Source organism: Prinia subflava, chromosome 4 (genome assembly GCF_021018805.1).
Source record: "Prinia subflava isolate CZ2003 ecotype Zambia chromosome 4, Cam_Psub_1.2, whole genome shotgun sequence".
NCBI classification, from domain to species: domain Eukaryota; kingdom Metazoa; phylum Chordata; class Aves; order Passeriformes; family Cisticolidae; genus Prinia; species Prinia subflava.
The window spans coordinates 70,906,852-70,930,910 of NC_086250.1; the positions used below are offsets into that span (position 1 = coordinate 70,906,852).

Sequence of the window (24,059 nt, forward strand, 5' to 3'; positions counted from 1 at the left end):
TTCGTGGCAAGGCAGATCTGGAAATTACTTAATTAGAGATTGACTTCTGAAAGTGCCAAAGACATTATTTGAACAAGTTTGGGAAGATTTAATTTATTCCACATCGAGGTGAGAGAGTGGGGAGATTCTTAAATTATTAAGAGATTCTTGAATTGTCCAAGTCCACTAAAAAACTGCAGTGACCTGCCAGAGGGGAGGGTCAGAAAGCACAGATGGGACCTCACATCTCACCTACAAGGCAGCTGTGCCAAGGCAAAGAGGTGCTCATTGGCAGGGGACTGGTGCCACATCTCTCAGTGTCCCATCTCCGTGGCTTGGGGTGGACTTTGCACACTGGGGTGATTTATTTGTGATCCAGGGGCTGCCCAAATTCATGCTTCTCATGCAGAGGAACTCCCCCGTGTGTTTGGAACAGGGTCCTCTGCAAGATATTGTTTTTGTATTTTCTAGGAACAAAATAAATTGTATTGTTGCCTTCTGTGTCATCTTTCTCCATGTGACCAAAGGCAATCATTGAGCTTTTGCTGCATTTCAGGATTTATGCTAATATTTCACTGCTATCAGTACTTTTTTTTTTCCCAGAAAATAAAATTATCTTAATTACCCTGAAATAACTAATCCTCAAAGCTGTAATCATTGCTGACATAATGCTTCATATTTACAAAGTAGGAACAATTCAGTTCACCTCTTCACATGGTCTTTTAAGTTACTGTAAACAGTTTCCTGGAACCATTGCTTAATCAAGAAATTGAATTCTGTAACATGAATAGTAAAGGCTTTTGACAACAAAAGATGTAATGCTTCCTTTCTTGTTTTATTCAATTTAGTGATGTGCATTCCATTAGTGTATTTTAAATTTCAGTGGAATTTAAGTGAAAGGATACAGTTTTGAAGATCTTTTCATAAGGCAATATTTGGTAGCACACAGAGCAACTGTTGTGCTGATTATTTGGTGTGATATGGCTACTCTTCTTTAACTATGAGTCTTCAACAATGGTTTTAAAGATTTGCTATATCCTTGCCTAATCTTTACTTTTCAATAGTTTTTAATAGATTTTTGGTATAGAATCCCAGAAAGGTTTGGGTTAGAAGGGACCCTTAAGATCATCCCATTCCAATGCCCTGCCATGGGCAGGACACCTTCCACTGTCCCAGGTTGTTCCAGGCCCTGTCCAACCTGGCCTTGGACACTTCCAGGGATCCAGGGGCAGCCACAGCTTCCCTGGGCACCCTATGCCAGGCCCTCACAAGGAAGAATTTCATCCCCATATCTAATTTAAACCTCCCCTTTGTCATTGGGGAGCCATTCTCTATGTCCTGTCACCCAACTGTGTCAAAATAAACTACAGAATTGATCTACACTCATGATGTGATGTTTTTCTTTTGTCTGATTTGCACATAAGGCTTTGCAAACCTTAATTTTTAATGTTTTAGTGTACCAGATCATCACTCTCATGCCTCAGGAAAAAGTGTATGAAGGGCCTTAAAATGAGATTTGGGAAGCAGAAAGGAAGCTGCCCAGAACTGCATAATCATCATCATCATAATGCAATTAAATAAATTACTCCATGATTTAACTTGAGCACTCCTGGATGGATTAAGCCCATAATAATTTGACATGAGACACTTTGTGTGTTTCTCTTGAAGCTCATAACTCAGGGCAGTTTTGTTTACCGTGGGAAACTTTCTTTCACATGGAGGCTGGGAGGGCCATATCTATTTGTGAAGGACAGGGAGTGCTTTTGTTACCTTCCCAGAGCCATTACGGGATATGATTGCTTGGGGGAGTGTCTGCTTATGATCTGTTAGAAAACAGCCTATTAATAAAACAGAGGCTCTTGTAATGGAGCACTTGTTAATCTTCTTCCTGTGTAGTTATTTATAGGCTGTGACATCTTAATTTGCCTCTCATGTGCATCGACTTCTGTTATTTTAAAAGATCAAGTAGTTTTCACACGCCTCTGAGAATCACTTCTGGGAGAAACTGTCTGTTTTCTAAGGAATCTGACAAAAAAGGTTCAAATCATAAGTTTGTTGTGACAAGTGCATTAAGGTTTTTGCTGGTGTCTTTCTAAAGGACAGAAGTTATGGGATGTGTTCTTGTAATTATTTACATATTAATCCCGTGTTTGATTACAAGCAGATTTTCCTGAATTCCCCAAGGATTTCTCGTTGCTGCTAATACTTCTTTTCCCTTAGCGCCCTACCTGGAGCAATATTAAATCCATTATTCTCTTCATTTCTGTGCTCCTTTGCTTTCTCAGAGTGGTCCCAGCGCCAGGTCCTGTCACAAGATGTGCATTGACATCCAGAGACGGCAGATCTACACCCTGGGGCGGTACCTGGATTCCTCTGTGAGGAACAGCAAGTCCCTGAAAAGCGACTTCTACCGCTACGACATCGACACCAACACCTGGATGCTGCTGAGCGAGGACACCGCAGCAGATGGAGGCCCCAAGCTGGTGTTTGATCATCAGGTCAGCCACACTCATCCTCCTCCTGCAAGTTCTCAGTGTTTAAAAGTCAGTTTTGGTCGTGGTCTCTGCGATTTTGAGGTGCTGCACCGGGTAACAGAGCAGGGATGAGTAGGGTGTGATCTGCACTCAGTTAAATCCTAATAGCATTGCTGCTCAACGCCACTGGCTGCTGGTGCTCTAATCAAATCGAGTCAGAAGGATCATAAAAACCTTTGCAAACAAATGCATTTTATTAAGACACGTTTTATTAAAGCTCAAAGCACAGTTCATCTGGTTTTAATCGGTCTCCTTGAGCTGGGTTTGCAGATCTTCCTTGCCTAGAGGGCCTTGGGGAGTAACTTGCAAAGCTGTGTATGATACCTTTGGAAGAATACTCCAAGCAAACTGCTGGAGTGAGGCCAACACAGGAGCAGGATTCTTTCCAAATTGGTTACCTTTAAAAATGGTAGAATGTGCTTTCTTTGCAGGGCTTGAAACACTGTAGAGGAATGGCTACTAATCCTTTAAAAAGTCACATCTATCCATGTGTTCAAATTGAAAACTTCTTTGCTTATGTTGTGTTGAGTGGCTTTTGTCTACTTGAAGGAGGTATTTTGTTCTCAATTGATTTTTTTATGTAGCATCGCCAAGAAACAGCACATCAGGACTCATTTTTAAAGCAGCCCAAGATCAGCTTTTATTGGTAGTGGCTGTTTTGTAACCAAAGCTGTTGTTTGCCAGCACAATGTGCCTTTCTGCTGACACTGAAAATTAAAGATACGCCATGTCTGCAGAACAAAAGCCAATCAGTCGTTCTGTTCTATTAATAACCAGTGCCAGTCTCCCAGGTGTTGGGGAAGAGGCACAAGGAAATTGTCAGCTGGCAAGGCTACTCTGGCTACCTTGCTTGCCTCTTGAAATGATTCCTTTTTTCCCTGTTCTGTCTCTCAGGGAAGAAGAACCTCACTGATTTCTGTCAATCTGCAGCTCTCCCTCAGCACCTACTGCAATGGCAGTTTCTATTTAACCTTCAGAAATGTGCTTTGCTACAAGTGTTTTGTGTAGGCTTTGCTGAGTAGCATCTCTACCTTACTGTAATCTTGTCTGTTGGTTTGCTTTTTTCTTTTTCCTCTGGTATTTTGTAGCCCTCTGCTTTGCACTTTGTCTGAAAACATCACCTGGAGTCAGGGGGGTTGGGTTGATTTGTGCTGCAGTGCTTCTCATGTGTGCCATAAGCTCAGTTTAGGTTTGGAGATGAAACATTTCTGCTGCACTCCCATGAGGAATCTTTGGCCAGGTTATGCTCCTACTTCATGTTCCAGTAATGGGGGTTACAGTAAATGTGTGCTGGGCATGGAATCTCAGTAACAAATCACAGGCTGATCTTTGCATCAGTCAATTGGTGGGCAGTGAATTAGCAGTGATTTTGAATTTCTCCCTTGCACAACCTTTGCCAAGGGTGATACTTTGTTAACTCTGGCTATAAGGATGTAGCTTGAAAAGATCCCCATGGATCTTTTCTGTGGAATCTATGGATGGATCTGTGGAAAAGAACCCTGTGAATCCATGTGAAAGACTCTCAAGTACTTTTCCTGGAAATCAGCAGTTTTTTTAGGTGATGAAGGGTACATTTAGTCTTTTCTTTTGCATATTAAATGACATATAGAAGTTAGACCTGTGTTTTAAGTTTCTTTTATGAGATTAAGACCTGACAGCCATGAAGATGTGTGTTCTTTTCTGTTTGTTGGAGGCTCAGGAGATGTGAGAGCACTGTCTTAGCTTAGTAGGCATTGCTTGCAGGAGAGGGGTGTTTAATGTTAGATCTCAGAACGCTCAGATCTTACCATGCCCGCTTAAAACTGCCTCCCTGCTTCTTGCAGATGTGCATGGATTCTGAAAAACACATGATCTACACCTTTGGGGGCCGAATTCTGACCTGCAATGGCAGCGTGGACGACAGCAGAGCCAGTGAGCCCCAGTTCAGTGGCTTGTTTGCTTTCGACTGCCAGTGCCAGACGTGGAAACTTCTGAGGGAGGATTCCTGCAACGCCGGGCCCGAGGATATCCAGTCCCGGATAGGACACTGCATGTTGTTCCACTCTGTAAGCATCCACACCCTGCTCTGATTTATGATGTCTGACTTTAAGGAGGACATCTGGTTTTGGTTTTTCTTGCGAATTTTGAGCTCTTTAATCTCCTAAGTGATGTGTTGTCTTAGTTAAGTCGATGTTTGCTGACATTCTGATGCTGCTTTGGTAAGTGCAGGAGGTGCTAATTCAAATTTCAGGACTTTCATGACTCCAACTTGAACAAAATTTCAAGTAAAAATCAAGGTGAATTTAAAAGAGTTGATTTTAATAGAATAATAGTAAATAGACCCAAAGGCTGTGGTTCATTCTGGCCTAAAATATATATTTTTTTTAAGTTAGTAGAGCAATTTAGAAGCTTCTAATCTGGTAGATACTCTGTGTTGTTACTAGAACGGGACTTAATGGGTGTGCATTGAGTTGCACAGGCCTCAGAGCCTTTGGTGCTGGAGCATTCAGCTGCTCTTTGTTGTTCTGAGCAGCTGCAAACAGCTGTAAACAACTGAGATTATGGACACTTCATCCAGAGCCTCACGCAGAAGCAAAAGAGTGGGGGTGAGGTGTATATGGCATTTTACTCTATGTTGGGCATTAAAAACCACCTTCCATTGCCTTTCCAGTTGTGTTCATTAGCCACATGTCTATTTAAGAGAAGAGAACTAAAGAGAAGTAAAATTAATGTTGTGACATTTAAATATTTACTGATACCATCAACTCAACCCCCACCAATTTGAAGAAATGGCTGATTTTATTTCTCTTGCCCTTTCAAGTGAAAGATCAGAATTTTTACAGTGAATACTGGGCTTTCTGAGCTTTCAGCTTTATTTTTGTTTTGAATGGTTCTTTAAAATCTGGTGGAAAAAACATATTGCCACACAAAATTCTGCACTAGGACTTGAGGATCTTTCAAGTAGGTGTCCATGGTAAATGTAAGAATACTGGTTTCTGTAAGCACAGGTCATGGAAGTTTAAGTCCTTTTTCTGTTTTCTCAGCCATTTGAAAGAAAAATAATCTGCCTCTTACGGACTTTCCACTTGGCAGACTTGGAAGAAGCAATAAACCTGTTATTTTTGGCTTGCTCCTTCCCATTTGCCTGTACTGAATTCAGTAATGTGCTGGTACCTGCATGGTTTCTCCTACAGTCTGTCTTTTGTTCCTGTTGTGTTTTTAACAGTGATTTTATGATGCATTTTAGAGACAGAACCTGTTAATTCTTTAATAACAAACTTGAAAGATGAGCTGCTGCTTTAATGTTCTGGAGTTAAAGCTGGATGAGGCAGGGCTGCATCAGTTACCTGTGCACAATGATGTTAAAGTTAGAAGAGACATCTCTGTTCCTCTTTGATTCATTAATGGATCCCTGGAAGTGTTCCAGGCCAGGTTGGATGGGACTCAGAGCAACCTGGGGTAGTGGAAGGGGATTGGAACTGGATGGGCTTCAATGTCCCTTCCAACCCAAACCACTTGGGATTCTATGATAAATATTTCTGTTCATAATCACAGTTGACCAACACACTGTCTTGAACTTGTAAAGATGTTTTTTCCCCCCCTCATTCCAGAAAAATCGCTGCTTGTACGTGTTTGGTGGCCAGAGATCCAAGACTTACTTGAACGACTTCTTCAGTTACGATGTGGACAGTGACCACGTGGACATCATCTCAGATGGCACCAAGAAAGATTCAGGGATGGGTAAGAGGAGAGCTACATAATCATTTCATTTCGTTGGTACAAATGAAAAATGCACTGTGAAAGATGAAATTTTGTAAGAGGAGAAATATGTAGGTGAAAGGCTGGGTTCAGCCTGTGGTTGGCACCCTTAACTAACCCTCCATACCCAGGTAAACTCAGGTTAAAGTTGTACAGGTTAAAGTTATGCCAGCTCTTCTGTCCTTTCTGTCATTTGACACTCCCCATCTTGAGCACAATACAAATAATTGATGCATGAAACCACATAGCACATCAAAAGAAAAAAAAAAATCAAAGAACTAAGAATACCTCTTCTGGAACCTCTAGCAAAGACAAAAAAAAAAAAAGCTGGGAAAAAGTCTTTAAACCTGGAAAGGAGAAAGTAAATTCGTACTTTTCTGGTATTCACTAAGTGAAAATTGCCATAAGATAAAGATAATCTGCAGAAAGGCAAGTAGGGTGCTCAGAGACAGAGAATTGGAGTAGATGGAGAGAAGTTATTTTGGCCAGAAAGATGAGACCAAGCTGTTTTCCTGTTACATTTGTAATAAATATCAGAAAGGGGAAAAAAAAAAAAAAAAAAAAAAAAAAAAAAAAAAAAAAAAAAAAACAAAAAAAAGGAAGAGGAGGGAGCAGGGCTTCAGTTCTGTGTGACTCAAAGCACTGGAGCTACATATCTTGTGTTTCTGTATGACAGAAGTCTTTAAAAACACCCAGAAGGCCTGTAACACAACCATAAAGAAATGATTTCATGCCTTTTCTCCTCAAATGACAGAGAAAAATGTTCCTTTCTTCCCGAAAAGCCTTTCTGCATGTATAAGCACATCATTTTCCTGTTACAAATACCCTGATCTTCATCCTACAAGAATTTGAAATTTGAGTTGCATTCTGTACCACTATGGGACAGAAGTTACAAATATTTTTCATGTTTTGTATATTCCATCCCAATCTTCTCTTCTTCCAGTTGCTAAAAATCCCAGGAAGGTAATTAATCTTGAATTTAATATACCCTCCTCCTTTTGATCAGTCTTAACTTTTAGCAAGTAAATTTTGCTGAACTTTTGAAGTGAATTATTGGTGGTGACAAGTTATTGTTTCCCACTTAATTTAGTTATGCCAATAATGGGGAAAAGTACCCAAGCTCTAACTCTCTGGAGTCATTTATTTACTCAAGTGCTTCCAAGAAAGAACCAGCTCTTATTGTTGACAGTCTCCTTTATTCAGGTGCACGGTGCCTGATGCTGCTCTGCACACACCCACGCTCCCTTTGTTACCCTTAGAGCTTTGAAAGAATTGATTTTTTTTCCCCTCAGGAAATCAGTAACATTCTGCAATTTTGATCTTTTCAAGCTACATGTCTTCATAGCCAGAAGCTTGGCTGACACTTTTGTCTGCTTCAGATTTCAAGGTACTGAGTTTGTCAGGACACTGAGCTCTGCTTTTCATACTTGAACTGCAAGGTTCAGTGAAGTAAATGAGAAATGAAGTAAATTTTTAGCCCTTCTCCCCATTCCCACAGGCCCTGAAGTGATGAATAGAAGATTTTATTTTTTTTTTTAATAAGAAAATGACTCACTGGAAATAATTCATAAGTAGATTTTTTTGGTTTACTGTTCTCCTGTGTGTGGAAAGTAAACAAACAGATTTGAACGTTTCCATTGCTTTTGAAAGAAAATGCTGGGATAATTTACATTTTAACAGGAAGAGAACAAAATGCTTATTACGTTCAGACAGCAAATGTTGACAGCACTATTTTCACCCCCAAAAAACAAGTCTTTATTGTGCTCTTGTTAGGTAGTGATACACCATTTTGATGTGTCTGAACAAAGTGATTGCCTGCCTGGTCGCTGTGAAGGTTTAAGCTGCTCAGTGTGATGAGTCAAGTTGAGGATGCCTGACCTAAATGTTCCTATAAAGTCCCATGATTACATTTTGTTCCTGGCTCGCATGTGGCATTCAGTTCTATTCTTAGTTGAGCTATTCTGATTTTTACCCTTTCTAAAAGAACTTAATTGTGGATTTGTTTAAATATCTCATGGAGTAGGGAGATTTTTTTTAAAAAGTAATGAAATGGATAATAAGGACTATCCATAACACAGAGTTGTTGCAATGCTATAAAACCATGGTAATGATATGTTGGTTTTGCTGCTCTCATCTCCTGAGATATTTGTGCTGTTCAGCGTTTCTTTGCTTTTGTTTGTGCCTCTGATGTTGATCCTGAGACCAGCTCCTTGGATGGCTGATGTGTTTGGGAATGATGGGTGATAAGTATCACTTACATTTTCTCAATTTGAAGTAAAAGGCATAATTCTAACAAATTTAGGCATGCAACTGTGGTGATGTGTTGAACGTGAAGGGAGACAACAGAGGTGCAAATTAGAGGAATTTTAGTAGAACAGAGGCAGAAATGTGTGTCTTGATGGACACACTTTCAGAGCAGTTTTATATTTTAATTGCTTTTAAAAGCACATAAACAACACTCAAGCAACAACCCCCCCCCAAACAAACAGAAATGGTGTATATCTGAAGCACAGAGGTGGGCTGGAGCTGGAGCTTTGCTAAGTCCCTTAGTGCACAATCCATGACTAATCATGGGCAGTCACGTCAGCTCTGAGGGAGCTCATGGCAGCACTTGTGGTCGAGGTTCCTGTGATAATCCCCTCTGGCCCTGGCTCAGGTGGTGTGTCAGAGCTCCTGCTCAGAGGGACAATTCCTTCTGCAAGAGGATGTGCAGAGCATCCTGTACCCCTTGGCACTGAGTAACATCCAAAGTCAAATGTGAGCAAGCCTGGAAGTTCTTGTGGCTCGTTGTGGTGGTGAAGTGGTTCTTAAGTGCAGCCCTCAGATGGTTTGGAAGCTGCCAGTGAAGGTCTCAGGTCTCTTGTTGGGCAGGTGCTCGTTTTCCATACAGAACTGTGCACCTGATGGATGGGGAATTTCATGGATAAGTACCACGGACAGAGGCGACACAGCCCAGCCCAGGAAACAAGGCAAAGTCAGAAAAACGTGAATCAAAATGGATAGTGCAGCTGGCTCAGCATGCCTGGGATCCAGCTCACACAGGCAGCCTCAATATCTCGTTTTTATCACCTCTTAGTGACACCTGGTGTGTTGTACCTGTGTTCAGGTAAGGTCTTGCACAGTGGCCAGCACATCCCTTGCTGTGGAAGCATTTGTTTCATGAGGGTCCTTATGTGCTTTTCATCTTGTGAGGTGCTTCTCTGCACTAATCCCCAAATCATTTCCTCTCCTGGTGAGGGTGAGGAGAGGGGCAGGCAGTCACCAGATCTCAGAATTCCATTCAGATTTACTGACTGATTTTTTTTTCCAAAGTCTCAGAGAGACCCGAGTGTTGGACATTGGATTGTTGCTTTGTCAACATGACAACCAAACTGTTCAGATGGTCTCCTTAGCTGCTCCTTGGCAGACTGCCAGATGCAGTCTCATCAGGAAAAATCCAAGAGGATAATCATTGTCTTGCTGTGTCAACAGCTGGCCTGGTGCTATCACTCACCATGACTTGCTCCATTAAAGTCTGGGGGAGGTGCTGCTTCCACTTTATAGGAACTGCAAGGAGTGGTGTGGACTCATTTGGAGACCTATCACTTTTTAAAAATTAATCCACTGGGAGGTGCCAGGTTCTGGTTGGCAGCAGTATCCATGTGATGCAGTTTTCTCCCAATTTTGTAATCACGAGGCATCACAAGGAGGGAGGATCCTTGTGGTGAGACTGGCAGTCACATGTTCTGAGGGTTTCATAACTCAGGTGGCACTAAAACCCTGGCAGTGAATTTACTTCCTTTATTTATCCTTCATGAATCCTTAGGGCATGGCCTATAGACTATAAATTTATGGAATAGTTTTGCCATTGTTGTGTTTCAAAGCGTGTTGAAAAATTTGCTGTAGTATCCCCTAAAATATAAGAGATGAGATATAATTTCTGAAATGCTGTCCAGTATGAGAACCACACCTGTCTAACCATAAACTTGACTTTAGCTTGCCCACAGAAGCTGTGGCTACCCCTGGCTCCCTGCAAATGTCCAAGGCCAGGCTGGATGGGGCTTGGAGCAACCTGGGGTAGTGGAAAGTGTCCCTGCCATGGCAAGGGGGTGGCACTGGATGATCTTTAAGGCCCCTTCCAACCCAAACCACCCTAGAATTCCATGAATTTAAATTTCCTGCTTTGCAAGCTCTGTCTCTCTGTAAAAGCTGTTTTCTTGCTTTGATACTGGCAGCAGCCAAGGTTGTGCTTGAAACAACTGTAGCTGTTTGCACGCACAAGCCAAAAAATATTCAGCTGGCAGAAATGATCACTGTGATCCCATAAACTCCTGTAAGCAGGGACTGTGGTAGTGGGAATGTGGCTGTTCCATGATTTGGTGTCACTTTCAGAGAAAAGCTTTTCCCATGTGTTGCATTTAAATGGAAATTATACTGTACAGAGCTCCACAGCATCTCCTCGGAGCTTGCTCAGGAATTATTGCTTGCTTATGGAACTGGCTGCAAACTCCAGGCCTGTGTGGCTGAATATTGTTTTTAAATATTGAGGCCACGAGATTTTAATTTTTACTGTGTAAAAATGAATGAAAATACTGAGTTCCTGAGCAAGGATTCAGACATTTTATTTTCAGGTAGTTACTGCCTTTCTACCCTGGGCTGCTTAATGAGATTAAGGGGGAAGAAAACATTCAGTAGCACAGGAAAAGCTTTCACCATCTTTTAGACTTTTTGGGATGGTGTTGTGTTCAGTGATTTCTCTCTACAGCTTTTCCTCTTTAGTAAGTGATGTATTGTCATAGGAGCCAAGTTAATACCACATAGCCACAGGCCAGTGCTCAAAACACCCAGGGCTCAGTCCTCAGTCACTGCATTGTCCTTGGAGCTGGCTGCCCACAGCTGACCCAAGAGGTGCCCTGAAAGGTGTGGAATTGGTGGGGATTTGCTCCAAAGCTGATCTCTGTGAAGAAGCACAAGTGAGAGAACTTGCATGGAGCCTTTCTCACCACTCATTCACCCCTTGGATCTAGTACGTTGCAAATAACAGATCTGGAAGTGCTCTGGTTCTCAGCCCTTGTTATTTGACTTTTTTCTCCCGAGTCCTAAAATTTAAAAAGATATGTCCTAAGCAATCAATTACTGTTGCTGTTACAAACCCATTTTTACAGGTTCAGTTTTGTTGGCCATGCAGAATTAGATTTCCTTCCCATGTACATTTTGTTACCTAAATGTCACAAGTGTTTTTCCGATGTTTCCAGCCCGTGGCCCTCCCTAATACTCCGACCATTCTCATTTGAATTCTGTCCAACATTTCCTGCCAGTCTGCTGCACTTGCAGATGATGAACCTCTCTTACCCCCTAGTGGAAGTATTTCAGTCCTGAGGTTTTTATGGAGCCCTTTTGCTCTGTCAAGGATCAGACTTCCTTGGAAAACATCTTTTTGATGTTTCTGTTGGGTTTAAAACATCACAGCTTCTCCTGCTCACTGTGTAGTATCTTGTCTTACTGTCTATTTTCAGAGACTTGCTTATCAAATTTGTGTTACGGGTTTTTTTCATGACACTGCATCCAACTTTCCCATTTTGTCCTCCTCTGCAAAAGACCAGATGTCAACTCTTCTTGCCTAAGGCACTGCTTAAATACAATTTCTACACAGTTGCTTAGATAGGTCACAGAGTTTATATAAGTTACTCCTTGTCTTCGGCCCTTTGTAAATGTGGGGATTTATATTTCTGATTTTCTAGGCATTCTGCTTTTCAAACAGTCTCAAGAGTTTGATTTACAACTGAGGGAAGCCTAAAATTACTTGACTTGAATCTGGGTTTGATTGCAGTTGCTGCAGATTAATTCTATTCTTAATATCAAGTGGAAAAAACCACCAGCACTGAACTTTGGCAGCTTTTCCCTCCTTCATTATTTAAATAATAATTTCAGCTTCGGGAAATCGAGCATAAGCGGGATACAAAATTAATTTATTTAACAACATTTCAGGAGGAGGGATGGGACTCCACAGACAAGTTTCAGATGCTTTGAGTATCAATGGTAATAGAGCAACTATGTTCCTCATGATCATAATAATTTTCATTTCAATGAGGTATTAGTGCTCTGAAGATTTGCACAGGAGCTTTTTTTCTGTAATATTCCCGGAGTGGTCTCAAGTGTTCAAAGCAGCAGATAGGGTTGCAAAGACATTTTCCATGTGCATTAGCATTGCTGATCAAATTTAGATGGCTCTCCTGCCAGAAATGTCTGAAACACGCCTTGAGTTTAATCCTTTTGGGTCAGCAACTTAGTCCGTGACTATGCAAGCAAACTCATGGCACCATACTTTTCAAAAATTAGTAATTTTTAGCAATAGTCATCTTTCTGTTCTCAATTTCTGTATGGGATGACTTTCACAGTCCTCTTCTGCCTTATTTAAAAACTAAGTTTTTTGTGGTTTGCAGATAAAACAAGGTGTGTAGTCATTGTTGTGTCAGTGTTAGTCCCTTTTTTTTCTATTTTCTACCACCCTTCTTATAAACTGGATTGATTTTCCTTTAAAACTTCATGGCAAAATTGGAGGTCAAACTTGACAGGTTTATGCTGATGAGGGCTCCAAAGCCTCTTCCTCCTGTAAAATCATAAGGATTTTGTCAAAGGGAGTCTGAGAACGAGTTATTCAAATATATTCCAGTTTCTGTTTGAATTTACATGAGAATTAAGCCTTTAAAATTTTTTTAAAGACATGCTTAGGTTTTGTGGTGTTGCTAAATTCTTCAGCAGGGGCTAAAATTGTAGAAAACCAAATTCTACTCAGAATTTTTAAATTCTTTTATTACTTTCCTGGCCTAACAAATGAAAAGAGTGAAGTGAGAATGAAACCAGTTACAAAATAGGTTTCCAAAATACCATTTTGTGTATTCCCCAGCGGCAATATTAAATGTTTTATTAACACAGGGCTCGTTTTCTAGGCCGTGGGTGCAATTCAGTTAATTGCAAGGAAGAATTTGCAAAATACAAGAGTTCTGAGAATTTTTCATGCCAAAATCTTGACTGAAGGCCAGGAACCTTTACCAGCCTTTGTAAACTGACCCAGAAAGAGAAAGGAGACAAACAGGGTCTGTAAACAAAGATCACGTGCCCTTCACAAATACATTTTGGAAGGATGGTTGCCTAGGGGAACAGGAAACAAGGAATTACACAACAAACAAAAAGGACTGCCAAACAAATTTGCTGACCTTTTTTTCGGGGAATTATGATGAAAACTATTGGAATCTGCAGGATTTCACCATGTTTCTAGATCTGAAGGTAGGACAGAAGAATAGTTTGGTAATTACGCCACAACTATTCTGAAAATACAAAAAGTTTCTTTGACATCTTTGTCCTGAAGGGTTTTGAGCTATAGAATTGTGAGGTCATCTTGAATTTTTTGGAGTTTCCCAGCTTTTGCAATTAAGCTTTCTGGAATCAATGCTTCTTTTTATAGACGAGATAATAACAAAATCACTCCATTCATATTTGTAAGGGTCATCTGGTCATTTAGCTCTATGTTAGGCAGCTTAATCCTCATTTCTGAGCTGGTAGTGTCCCAAATGACTCCGTCCATAGATTTTCCTAGGAAACAGCAGCTCTCAGAATGGTTTGTTTTTCTTCCAAGAGTCAGAGATAGGAAGAGAAGAAGAGAATTCTCATTGGACTTGGCTTTAACAGGGAAGAAGTTGGCCTCTGGATGATGATCTGCTGGATTGCAGGGGGAAGGAAACTCATGTGCCTGATGTTTGGATCCCTTCCTGCGTCCTCTGTTGTTTCCAGAGTGTAACTTTGATTTTCTTTTCTCAGTTCCAATGACAGGTTTCACTCAGAGGGCCACCATTGATCCCGAACTGAATGAAATCCACGTCTTGTCAGGGCTCAGTAAAGACAAGGAGAAGCGGGAAGAAAACGTCAGGAATTCCTTCTGGATTTATGACATCGTGAGGAACAGTTGGTAAGTCCCAAGTTCTGACTTCCACACTGACTTTATTTAGAAAGCAATTTTGTCTCCCTAAGGTAACCCTGTAACCTCTATTAACCATGGAATTGTTGAAAGTTGTGGAAGACAGCTGCGTTCCCTTGAGGCACCTCTTTTTCCTATTGTCCTTAGAGATAGCATGGCAATAATCCAAATGAGGGAAAGAAATCATGTGAACATCTTTATTGGAGCCAGGTGGAGGGGATGAGGGGAAGTGAGAAGTTATAAAAAGCTTTTCCTGTAGGAAGGGTTCAAGGCCAGGATTCAGCACCAGAGCAGCAAATTCAGTCCAGTGTAAGTTGTTAATAGCAGTGTACATGGCTCTAGTTCTTAGAAACTGAGGAAATTCGTGCAAGTGAATGGTGATGGAGAAGTCTCCGTGCCAGATCTGATATTCTGAGAAAATCTCTCCTGGTTTGTTCACGGAGTTGTACTTAGTGGCCTGTTTCCACTGTTCCTTTCCAGAGCTGGCAGAGATTTTGTGTTCAAGGCCTATTCTAAAGTGGGGTCAATCACTTCAAAAGGTGTGAGTGTTGTTTTTTAAAAGTGAATTCTCAGTTATAACTTAAGTCTGCTTGGAAATCACTGACTGAAAAATACCACCTCTGCTGTAATCCGTGGTCTAAAGCTCTTCTGGGTCCAAGATGTTTCTTTCCATAATAAAAAAATACTTTATGCTGACAGTTCTGTAGGCAAATAATGTAACATCTAAAGAGATCCCAAAAGCTCATGACAAATCATTTTCTAGATTTTTTCCCTGTTTGGCTTGTGCTTGAGGACTGTTTTCAGCCAAGGTGACCTCTGATTGCTGCCTGGGTTCTTTGTAGAGCTAAGAATGGGATGGGATAATAGAGGACAGCATAGAGAGAAATAAGAAAATCTTTGGTATTTTACATCATTTATATCTTCCAGCCTTTCAGCAACATTTTGTGCTTCCTGTACAACTAATAATTCCTTACTGCTTTGAATTTCAGGTCTTGTGTCTATAAGAATGACCAAGCAGCAAAAGAGAATCCAGGTAAAAGCCTTCAGGAAGAGGAGCCCTGTCCAAGGTTTGCCCATCAGCTGGTGTATGATGAGTTGCACAAGGTATGAAATGATTTTTTGTAGTCTCTTTGCTCTTAAGATGTAGCTATTTCCATAATAATGGTACAATAAATATACTTTTTGAAGGTTTGGATTAATATGGTAACTCTCACTTAACTTCCCATATTTTGAAATAAGGTGCTCAACTGCTCTTTATGTCAATATGAAGTAAACATGAGATCTGTTCTCACACTTCAGAACACACAAAGCTTCATTTGTTATCCTCAGGGATTTAATCTCACCTGTTGGTGACTAAATGAGAACAGATACCAAAATTTCTAGGAAAAGATGTGTTTGAAGGAGCTAATCACAGTTAAAAACCTTCTGAACCAAAGGTGTCTGACTTTGCCCTGCATATCAGAAGCAACTGTCATTCTTTAGCACTGTCAGCCTCCAATGGACACATTGATACATAAATAGACTTAAAATTTGATTTAGTGTATATGAGAGCTTAGTAAACTTGGGGCTTTGTGCATATAACCGGTAAAGCACAAACCCACAGATTAGGTTCATAAATTCATTAACTCATAAATTTAAATTACAGTGACACATTTACTGATCCTTTAATGGATTTTTCTAAAAATTCTCCCTAGTCTGAAACAGTCTGAGTTAAAGAAAAACATATTTCAATGTTGCATTCTGTGGGCTGTTAATCAAATTTGGGAAACCCAACTAGCCCAAATCTTGACAATAATAGGGATTTCAAAGAGGAACGGGTGCAGATTCTGTATGGAGAAATTGCATTGCTTGTTGTCTTCACTGTAATGATACAGTAAATAAGTAAATACTGTTCTGCCTTTACTAAGTGTAAGGCTCCATGAGACAAAGTAGTATTTTCTGAGTTGCTCTGAAGGTTGCTAAATCACCGCAGTTGCCCAGCTTTATCTGAGGAGCTGTTTGATGTGCTTGTTTTGAAGAGTCTTATTTTTAGAAACCTCTGTTCCAATGACCTTTCTAAACTCCTCTGATATAAATAAGGAGAGCCTACAGCAGTGGGATGCAGAATACATTGTTTTGAGTGATTATTTTTAAAGCCATGGGGAAAGGTAGCCTGTTGGACTTGTTAAACTTCACTATTTGAAGGTCCTTTGTAGCGTGTTTAATATCAACAGTTCAGAGTCTGAAATTACCCCACGATAGGAAGAAAAATGCAGTGAAGAAATAAACAGTCCTTTTGTGACACTTCCACTCTTCTGGAAATTCGCCTCTCTCTCTAAGTCTAGATTATGCTGAATTAGGCTCGCTGTCACTTTACTTTGGACATCTTTAGGACTTCCAACTCACTTTGTCAGTGCTTAAGGACTTATCATGCCCATAAATTTTTCCTAAAGAAAGAGTTTGCATGAATTTTGGATCTTTATTTATGAATATCTCAGGTATCTGCTAGAGGAATGTTCTAACGTACAATTCTTTTATTATCTTAAAATGTAAATGGTTTAAGAGAAGTTTCTTCATCTCCAGGGAGACAGAGTGAGGCTGATAATGAGATGGAGCAACTTGTCTAAAAGGCAGAGTTTATCCCACCACAATAAACCTCTGCAAAACTGCTGACATAGTAAATTGTCTTTGTTCAGTGGATTTACACAAACAATCAATTTTTTGATCTGCCTCTCATTTCCTTAGGTTCATTACTTATTTGGAGGGAATCCTGGTAAATCCTGCTCTCCAAAGATGAGATTAGATGATTTCTGGTCTCTGAAGCTCTGTCGACCTTCAAAGGAATACCTGCTAAGACACTGCAAATACCTCATCAGAAAGCACAGGTATAGAAACAAAGGTGGTTTGTAATTTCCTTTTCCAGGTGTCTTTTTTTTTTTCCAAGTTGCTAAGACTCAAATCTCTCATAAACCATTTTGTGAAATGTCATTTTGTTGGTTATATGGAACTAGGTGATTTCCAAGGTCCCTTTCTAAACCTTCTGCAGATTTCTTGATTATTTTTTAAAATTATTTTAATAAAAAGCAGTGGGCCAGGGCTAAACTACAAAATGAACTTGATTCATTTTGCCTATGCTATTCTAAAACTAGCAAAATTTGGTTATTGTGTGGGGAGTCATGGGGAATTTTTAGATTCCCTTTTCACTCTGCTGCTCATCAACATGTGTTTCGGTGCTGTCACCTCCCAAGGAAATGGAGTATGTTTTGGAAACATTGTGCTTGGAGATAGTAACAGCCTGCAAGGATGCTAATGAAGTCTGGGGGCTGGATGCCTTTGCACATCTGAGCCTCAACCGTGGTGAGGTCATCAGAGTTTCTCATTCAGAAACTCCTGAAAGAGCTCACTTGGGCAGAATTCAGCTACACTGCAACGCTTCTTGCACTCTGGATGCTTCAGAGCTGCCTTAGATTTGCTATTTAGGGCAACAGCTTTTCAAAATCAAGCTTATGGTGTTGCCTTAGTCAAAAAATTGCAGCAGTGAGAGAGCCTTTCAAGACCCAGCAAATCATTTGAAGGCAGTAAATAGCTCTCCCTGCATTCTAGGGGGGAATACTTTCTTATCAGGCTCTGCCAAGAGTTGGAAGGTCAGGTTTTCCTGATGGTATTTTATTTCTGAGGCAGCAAGCAAATTGCTGTACTCGACTCACAGCCACTGTGGCTGGGTGAGACACTGAGATTAGCCACACAGTAGATGTGAATACCTACAAGAATGAATCAAGGCCTTGCCCAGTTATCTGGGAGGCTTATTAAACCCAGATGTGGTGGTATGGAAATGCAGCTGTGCAGCCTCCAGACACAGCTCTGTTGTTTCTACTTGCTTAAATTATTTGTTGGGATTATTTGTTTCTGCTTAAATTGCACTTGGAGGAAATATTGCTGTGTGTTATCTGGCAGACGTTTGGGGTTTATGCACCCTGCTCCTGTTTTTTGGGCTCTGTGTGAGGGAGCCAAACCCTCACCCAGGGATGGTGGGATGGGGGCCTGGCTGGAGCTGAGTTGCTGTGGAGTCACTGGCTGCCCTTCACCTGCACTCCCTCAAGCTCTGGGTGCCACAACAGGTCCTGGCCTTGCATCCCCACACTTCAGCTGGGGTCCTGTGTGTCCTATGAGCTTGTTCAGTACCAGGCAGCCAAGCTGGGAAGGTGGAAAAAGACAAAGTGGCAGCGGTTCCTCTCATTTGAAGCACTTCAGCTCTCTGGACCACAGTGATGTCACCTGAGAAAATCGATGGCAGTGTTTGAAACTGTCTGTAGTGACAAAACTGTGAGATGCATCAGGTGACAGATGAGGTCTTTGTGCTCCCTGCACTGCTCAGTCACTGACATCTTTAAGCAGTTTCAAAATTCAGGCTACACATGTGCACTGTGGTATAAATAGGCAGGTAGATGACCCAAATAAAAAAATAACAACATGAGAAGATGACAAATAGTGTGATGCTGCACTCAGTGGATGGGTGAGAGGAGGAAAAAGATGATTTTAAACGTCATCCTTTAGAGGCTTATGCAACCAACTCAGTGCTGCAGGGAGGTAGCTCTGCTCACTGAGGATGCTGAGCCCAGAATCATTTCCTGAGGGCTCTGTTCACTTCTTGAGGGAATTCACAGAAGTTGCAGTCCCTGTTCATTAAAAGAAAATGAGGAAATAGTGGTGGTGGTGGTGCACAGGATTTTTATGGAGCTGTGCTCTTTCCAAAGGTCCAGGGACTGAAGTGCTCAAGGCTTGCCTGTATCTGATCTGTAAGGTGCTATTCACACCTTATTTCATTTAGGGAAAACAAGCTGTACTCAATATTTTATATTAATATATTAAGGAGTTTCTGTGCATATGCTCTTGAATACTTTTAGGAAGAGTGTGATACTTTGCCCTTTTAACTCCTCTACACCCTAAAAAAACCTCTTCCATGTTCCAGTCTGGCTTGAAATTCCAGTGAACACAAGGCTCAGCTGCCATTAAGGTGATTTTCTTTGGAAATACTGGGTTTGTCAGATGGGTTTTGCTCCCTGTTGAACCAGTAGTGTTTAGTCCTGAAGGAAATGGCTCTGCTCAAGTTTTCTGTCTCTCCTCTGCAGGTTTGAAGAGAAAGCTCAGACTGACCCTCTCAGTGCACTGAAGTACCTGCAGAATGATTTATATGTAACTGTGGATCACTCGGACCCCGAGGAGACAAAGGAGGTGAGGATCAGTGATCCTTGTCCTAAAGAAATTTAAACTGTGTTCTCATTGAAAGTTTTGAGTCTCTTAAAGCTGGATTTTATTCAGTTTGTAAAAGCTCTGCAGGTGCCAGACACTTTGCTATATCACGGATTTCTCTGCATCTAAGTCACACTGTTTTGGAAACAGTCATTTAACATCTGCAGGTCCAGATAAAATAGCTTTTGTACTCCTAAGAGTGAAGACTAAGCCTTTGTTTTAATTCCAGTGTGCTGGTGTATATTTTGGGAGCTTTAATTGAAATGTAAACTCTCTGAAATGTCACCAGTCTGTAGTTGGTTGTGCAGTAGAAAGGGAGTAGAAACTTTCTCGTGCACAGGTTTCTCAATATTCAGCATCTCTGGAGAGGGACAGCTTTTCTAAAGATAATCAATATTTCTGGAAATAGTTTATACCTATACATTGCCTGCTACCCTTAAAATCTTATCTGCTTTGCCTTTTGAATATTATCCAGTAGGCCTGTTCTTTATTTATTCCAGGAATTTGTTCCCATTTCCTGTTTTGATTCCAGTACTGCAGTGCATGTCACTTTACAAAACGGATTAAAGAAATAGTGAGAAGTGTCAGATAAGGTGGTTGATTTGACTCTGGCATTAATTTGGAATTTGAGGCAGCCAGCTGAGATGTGCCAACGTTCAGCTCCTGATGGGTAGATAAGGAAAAGTCTGGGGTTCTTGCTGTGTTCTTTCCTTAGTGACTTGGGAAGGGATTCAACAGCTCCCTTTATAAAATCATGATAGGAGGAGGGGTGGTTCTATTCCATGCTGTGTCCCTGGATTAAATTGCTTAATCTGGTGGCTTTAACTTGCTACTTTAGCTAAAGGAAAGGTTATACAGACACTAAAAGGTCTTAGGGGAGAATATGCTCCTTGTGTGTGCACAGGATGGAATTGTAGGGTTAGAATTAGGAAAAAGTTTACTTTTATCAGGATCTTGGAAGTAATCACATTCGTCATAAATTCTAATCAGCCTTTATAAACATGTGATTCAACAAAACATTTGAGTGCTGTGACTCTCTGTTCTCTGTAAATGGTTTCTTGTTCAAGTTGTTCCATATCAAGTAGTTTCACATCCTTCCTAGTCATTTCTAGCATAGGAATGACAACAGATGATCCTTCTTTTCTTAAGGTAGAAAAGGAGATTTTTTTCCCCCCAGTATGTGCCATCTTCCCAGTGTGGTTACACTGCCTTTGAGGCTGGAAAAGACATTTAGGGTCATCGAGTGCACCCATTGCCCCAGCACTGCCCAGGCCACCACTAAACCATGTCCGTCTGTATGGCTTTTAAATACCTCTAGGGATGAGGATTACACTTCTGTAGGCAGCCTGTGCCAGAGCTGCACAAACCTTCTGGTGAATTTTTTTCCTGATACCCAGTGTGAACTTGAGGCCATCTCCTCTTGTCCTGTGTTTTATTACTTGGGAGTGACCCTCCTGGCTGTCCCCTCCTGTCAGGAGCTGTGCAGAGCCACAAGGTCCCCTCCTTTTCTCCAGGCTCAGCCCCTTCCCCAGCTCCCTCAGCCTCTCCTGGTGCTCCAGACCCTTCCCCAGCTCAGTTCTCCTCCCTGGACCACTCCATCCCCTCAGTGACTTTCTTGTTGTGAGGGGCCCAAAATTGAACCCAGAATTCGAGGTCTGTCATTGTGTTTGAGCCTGTACTAACCCATACAGTACAAGCCCCTGTTCTGATGCTCTCTTTTCCCCTTCTGCTCCCTCCCATTGCTGTAAGATGTGTCCTATGTTCTCTGATCTCCTTTTTTCTCCATGTCACACCTGTGTGCTCGTAGCCTGTCTCTCCTCAGCCGGTTATTCCTGAGCAGATCTTGCCTCTCATAGCTGGCTGGGCCTTTTTATTATTCCCTGAACAGCAAAACATCTGTGGTGTGATGAGCAAGCTCCTCTCCTAGTTCCTGCTGCCTCCTGTCGCCCACAGACTGAAGGAGCTGCTGCAGAAGCTGCACATTGGGCACATCTGGCACAGGAAAGCTTTAATATCCTGCTTTTCCTTTTCCCAGTTCAGTGTTCAACTTGTTCACCTTATAGAAATGGAGAATTTACAGGACTGCATGGGCTTCTCTGAGACTTTGGGGGAATGTAGAAGCTGTATCATACCAGGTAGAAACAGAATAAAAGGTTTGCAAAAAAGAATGACGTCTTTTCAGAGAGCACTCTGGTGTTCTGAACATTAATGATCCAGTGAATGAGCTTACATAGCTCAATCCAGCTGAGTGAATATATTGTGGATTCTTTCTCTGCAGGCCTAATGTCTGATCCAAACAAAATCCAATAGCTTCTGTCTGTCGTGCTGGGCCCTCGAATCAGCACACACCATTCAGCAGAATTAAAGCTTCCATCCATTCCAGCCATCTCCAAAAATCATTTAACACTTTCTGAGGTGCTTTTTCGTTTGAGTTTTGGGGTGGGGTTTTTTGTGTGTTTGTTTTTTTGGTTTTTTGTGGGGTTTTTTGGGGTTTTTTTAAATTATTCATTGTGCTGGTCATAAAGCTTTAACTTCCAAAGCTTTTTTAGACTGGGACAGATCTGCCAGGGCTGTGGCTCCGAGCCAGCTGCTGGGCTGGTACTGCCTGGGTGCATTTCCAGTTGACGTCAATTTACCTTCCGGTTATCACATCGAGCTGGCTTTTTGCTCTGGCATTGCATCTTCAAATAGCTCCCCTGCTTTCCAAAGGACTGACGCAGGCGTTTTGGATTCCAGATCGAATTTCAAGCACCAGTTTGATTATGTCTCTCAGCCCAGACACCTCCATACCCTGCCTTTATTTGATTTGTATCCTGATTAATAGCAAAGATAATAGATGTGATTGGCTGCAGCCACTGAATGCTGTAAGGCTTCTTAGAACTTCAGGGAATCAATTCCTGCCTGTTTTCCCTCTTTCCAGGGCAACTGTTAAATTTGGGAAGGACCACGTTGAATAGTTTTATCCCCAACTTCATGCAATAATTCTGGAGACTGGCCTGTATGGCTTCATGTTTTATGGATGGAGAGCTGGGTGGTGTTATATACCATTACAAGCAGAATTTCCCCTTGTGGTGAGGCTTGCTTGCTTTGTAATAGAAGTAATTCCTTCTAACTTACTGAGGCAAGTCTGTTCAGCTGTTTGCAGTTGGATGCCAAGGAAAACAAACAGACTGTTCTTGAAACTTACTTTGGCGTTAGTAACCGATTTTGTTTAAAGTAGCATGAATGATTGATAGTAGGAACATACCCCAAGATTTTCATTCTGTTGCTGTGAATTTTAGGGATGCTAAGAGGACTATATTTTTATTTCCCTTTTTTATTACTCTCAAATGAAGTAGATACCTGCAAGTAACAGGTATTGCATGGGTGCTTGGTTTAGTAGCCATGGGCTGTGTGCCAGCAATTTCTCTGCCCACAAATGTAGATCCAGTTCTCTTTAACTGTGATTCTGCTTGACATCACTTAAACCTCCTCAGTCAGTTCAGTGTTCCCAAATCAGTGGATCTGTTTTACTGGCTGTGGGTTAATAGCCCTGACACTGTAGGAAAAGGAGGGTAAGTCCCGAGAAAATGGGGAGTTTTGCCTGTATTTTAACAGATTAGAAGTTGTATAAAAAGGGTCGTTTGCTGGTAGAAAATTTTCTGCTGGCATGGCTGTTCTTCTCTGTCACACACAGATGTGAATTTGGTGGTAGATTACAACAGCAGGCTTTTAAAGATAAAAGAATGGTCAAAATAAATATCAAATTGAATTCTGGATTTTGTTCTTAGAGAAAAACAGGTGCTGTTAAAGCACAGAAACATCAGTAGTTCTTTTTCAAAAGCTAAAAGATGCTCCTTGAGCACTGCAGTGATCATACCCAGAACTTTGCTCCTGTTAAATGGGCTGCAGTAGAAACCAAGATGACACAAAAAATGTCCAGTGCTTTCCAAGTATGGGAGAGCAGGATAATTTTGTACATGGAGATTCAGCAACTGATGAAGCTCAATCCCGTGATTGTTGTAAAATAGATACAAAGCACAAGGAAAACTCTCAGTATGTTTTTCTTGGAGCATGGTAGGAGAAAGGGCAAGGACCTGGAGGCCAATCTGAGGCCTGACTTGCTTGTGGACTGAGGCTGGAGGCCCCTGTTCAAGGCTGCCTCATACTTTCCATTCTTAAGACCTTGTCTTTAATAAATTTGACAGATAAAGCCAGCAGGGCCCAAAAGTATTGTTTGAATCTGCATTAGACTGATATTTCTGGGAAAATTGAAGCCCAAATGGGAAAAATAGTTCTAGGAAGAAGCTAAGAAAAGCCTGTTTCTCTTCTTTGTGTCCTGCTGTGATTCTTTGTAAAGCCTCAGAGCCTGAGTGCTGCAGGAGCAGAGGCTTTGGAGCCAAGGAGCCTTTACAAAAACAGCGTTCAGCCTTCCCAGTTTCAGTGACAGCTCCATCCTCAGAGGGTTCGAGCCTCTCTTTGCCTTTTTGAGCCTGTGCTGGGAGTCACAGCCCCAGAGACCTGGTCAAAGCTGAGGAACTGGTTTGTGCTGTGACCTGAGCTCTCACACACAGCGTTACAGAGGAGGAGAAATTGTGTCTGATTCATACAACCTGCCAGGTACCCCAAACCAGAGTTACTCATTC

At 41.4% G+C, this 24,059-nt stretch overlaps 1 protein-coding gene across 2 annotated transcripts in view; it reads left to right on the forward strand.

Annotated features, from left to right (window-relative positions):
• The window catches only part of MKLN1 (muskelin 1), a 99,245-nt gene that overhangs the window by 69,345 nt on the left and 5,841 nt on the right, over window positions 1-24,059 (forward strand). For both annotated transcript variants that reach the window (XM_063397119.1, XM_063397120.1), the window contains 7 exons: window positions 2,265-2,477; window positions 4,337-4,558; window positions 6,104-6,233; window positions 14,049-14,196; window positions 15,195-15,309; window positions 16,930-17,069; window positions 19,314-19,416. In XM_063397119.1, the coding sequence (XP_063253189.1) occupies window positions 2,265-2,477; window positions 4,337-4,558; window positions 6,104-6,233; window positions 14,049-14,196; window positions 15,195-15,309; window positions 16,930-17,069; window positions 19,314-19,416 (1,071 nt within the window). The remainder of the gene's footprint in view (window positions 1-2,264; window positions 2,478-4,336; window positions 4,559-6,103; window positions 6,234-14,048; window positions 14,197-15,194; window positions 15,310-16,929; window positions 17,070-19,313; window positions 19,417-24,059) is intronic.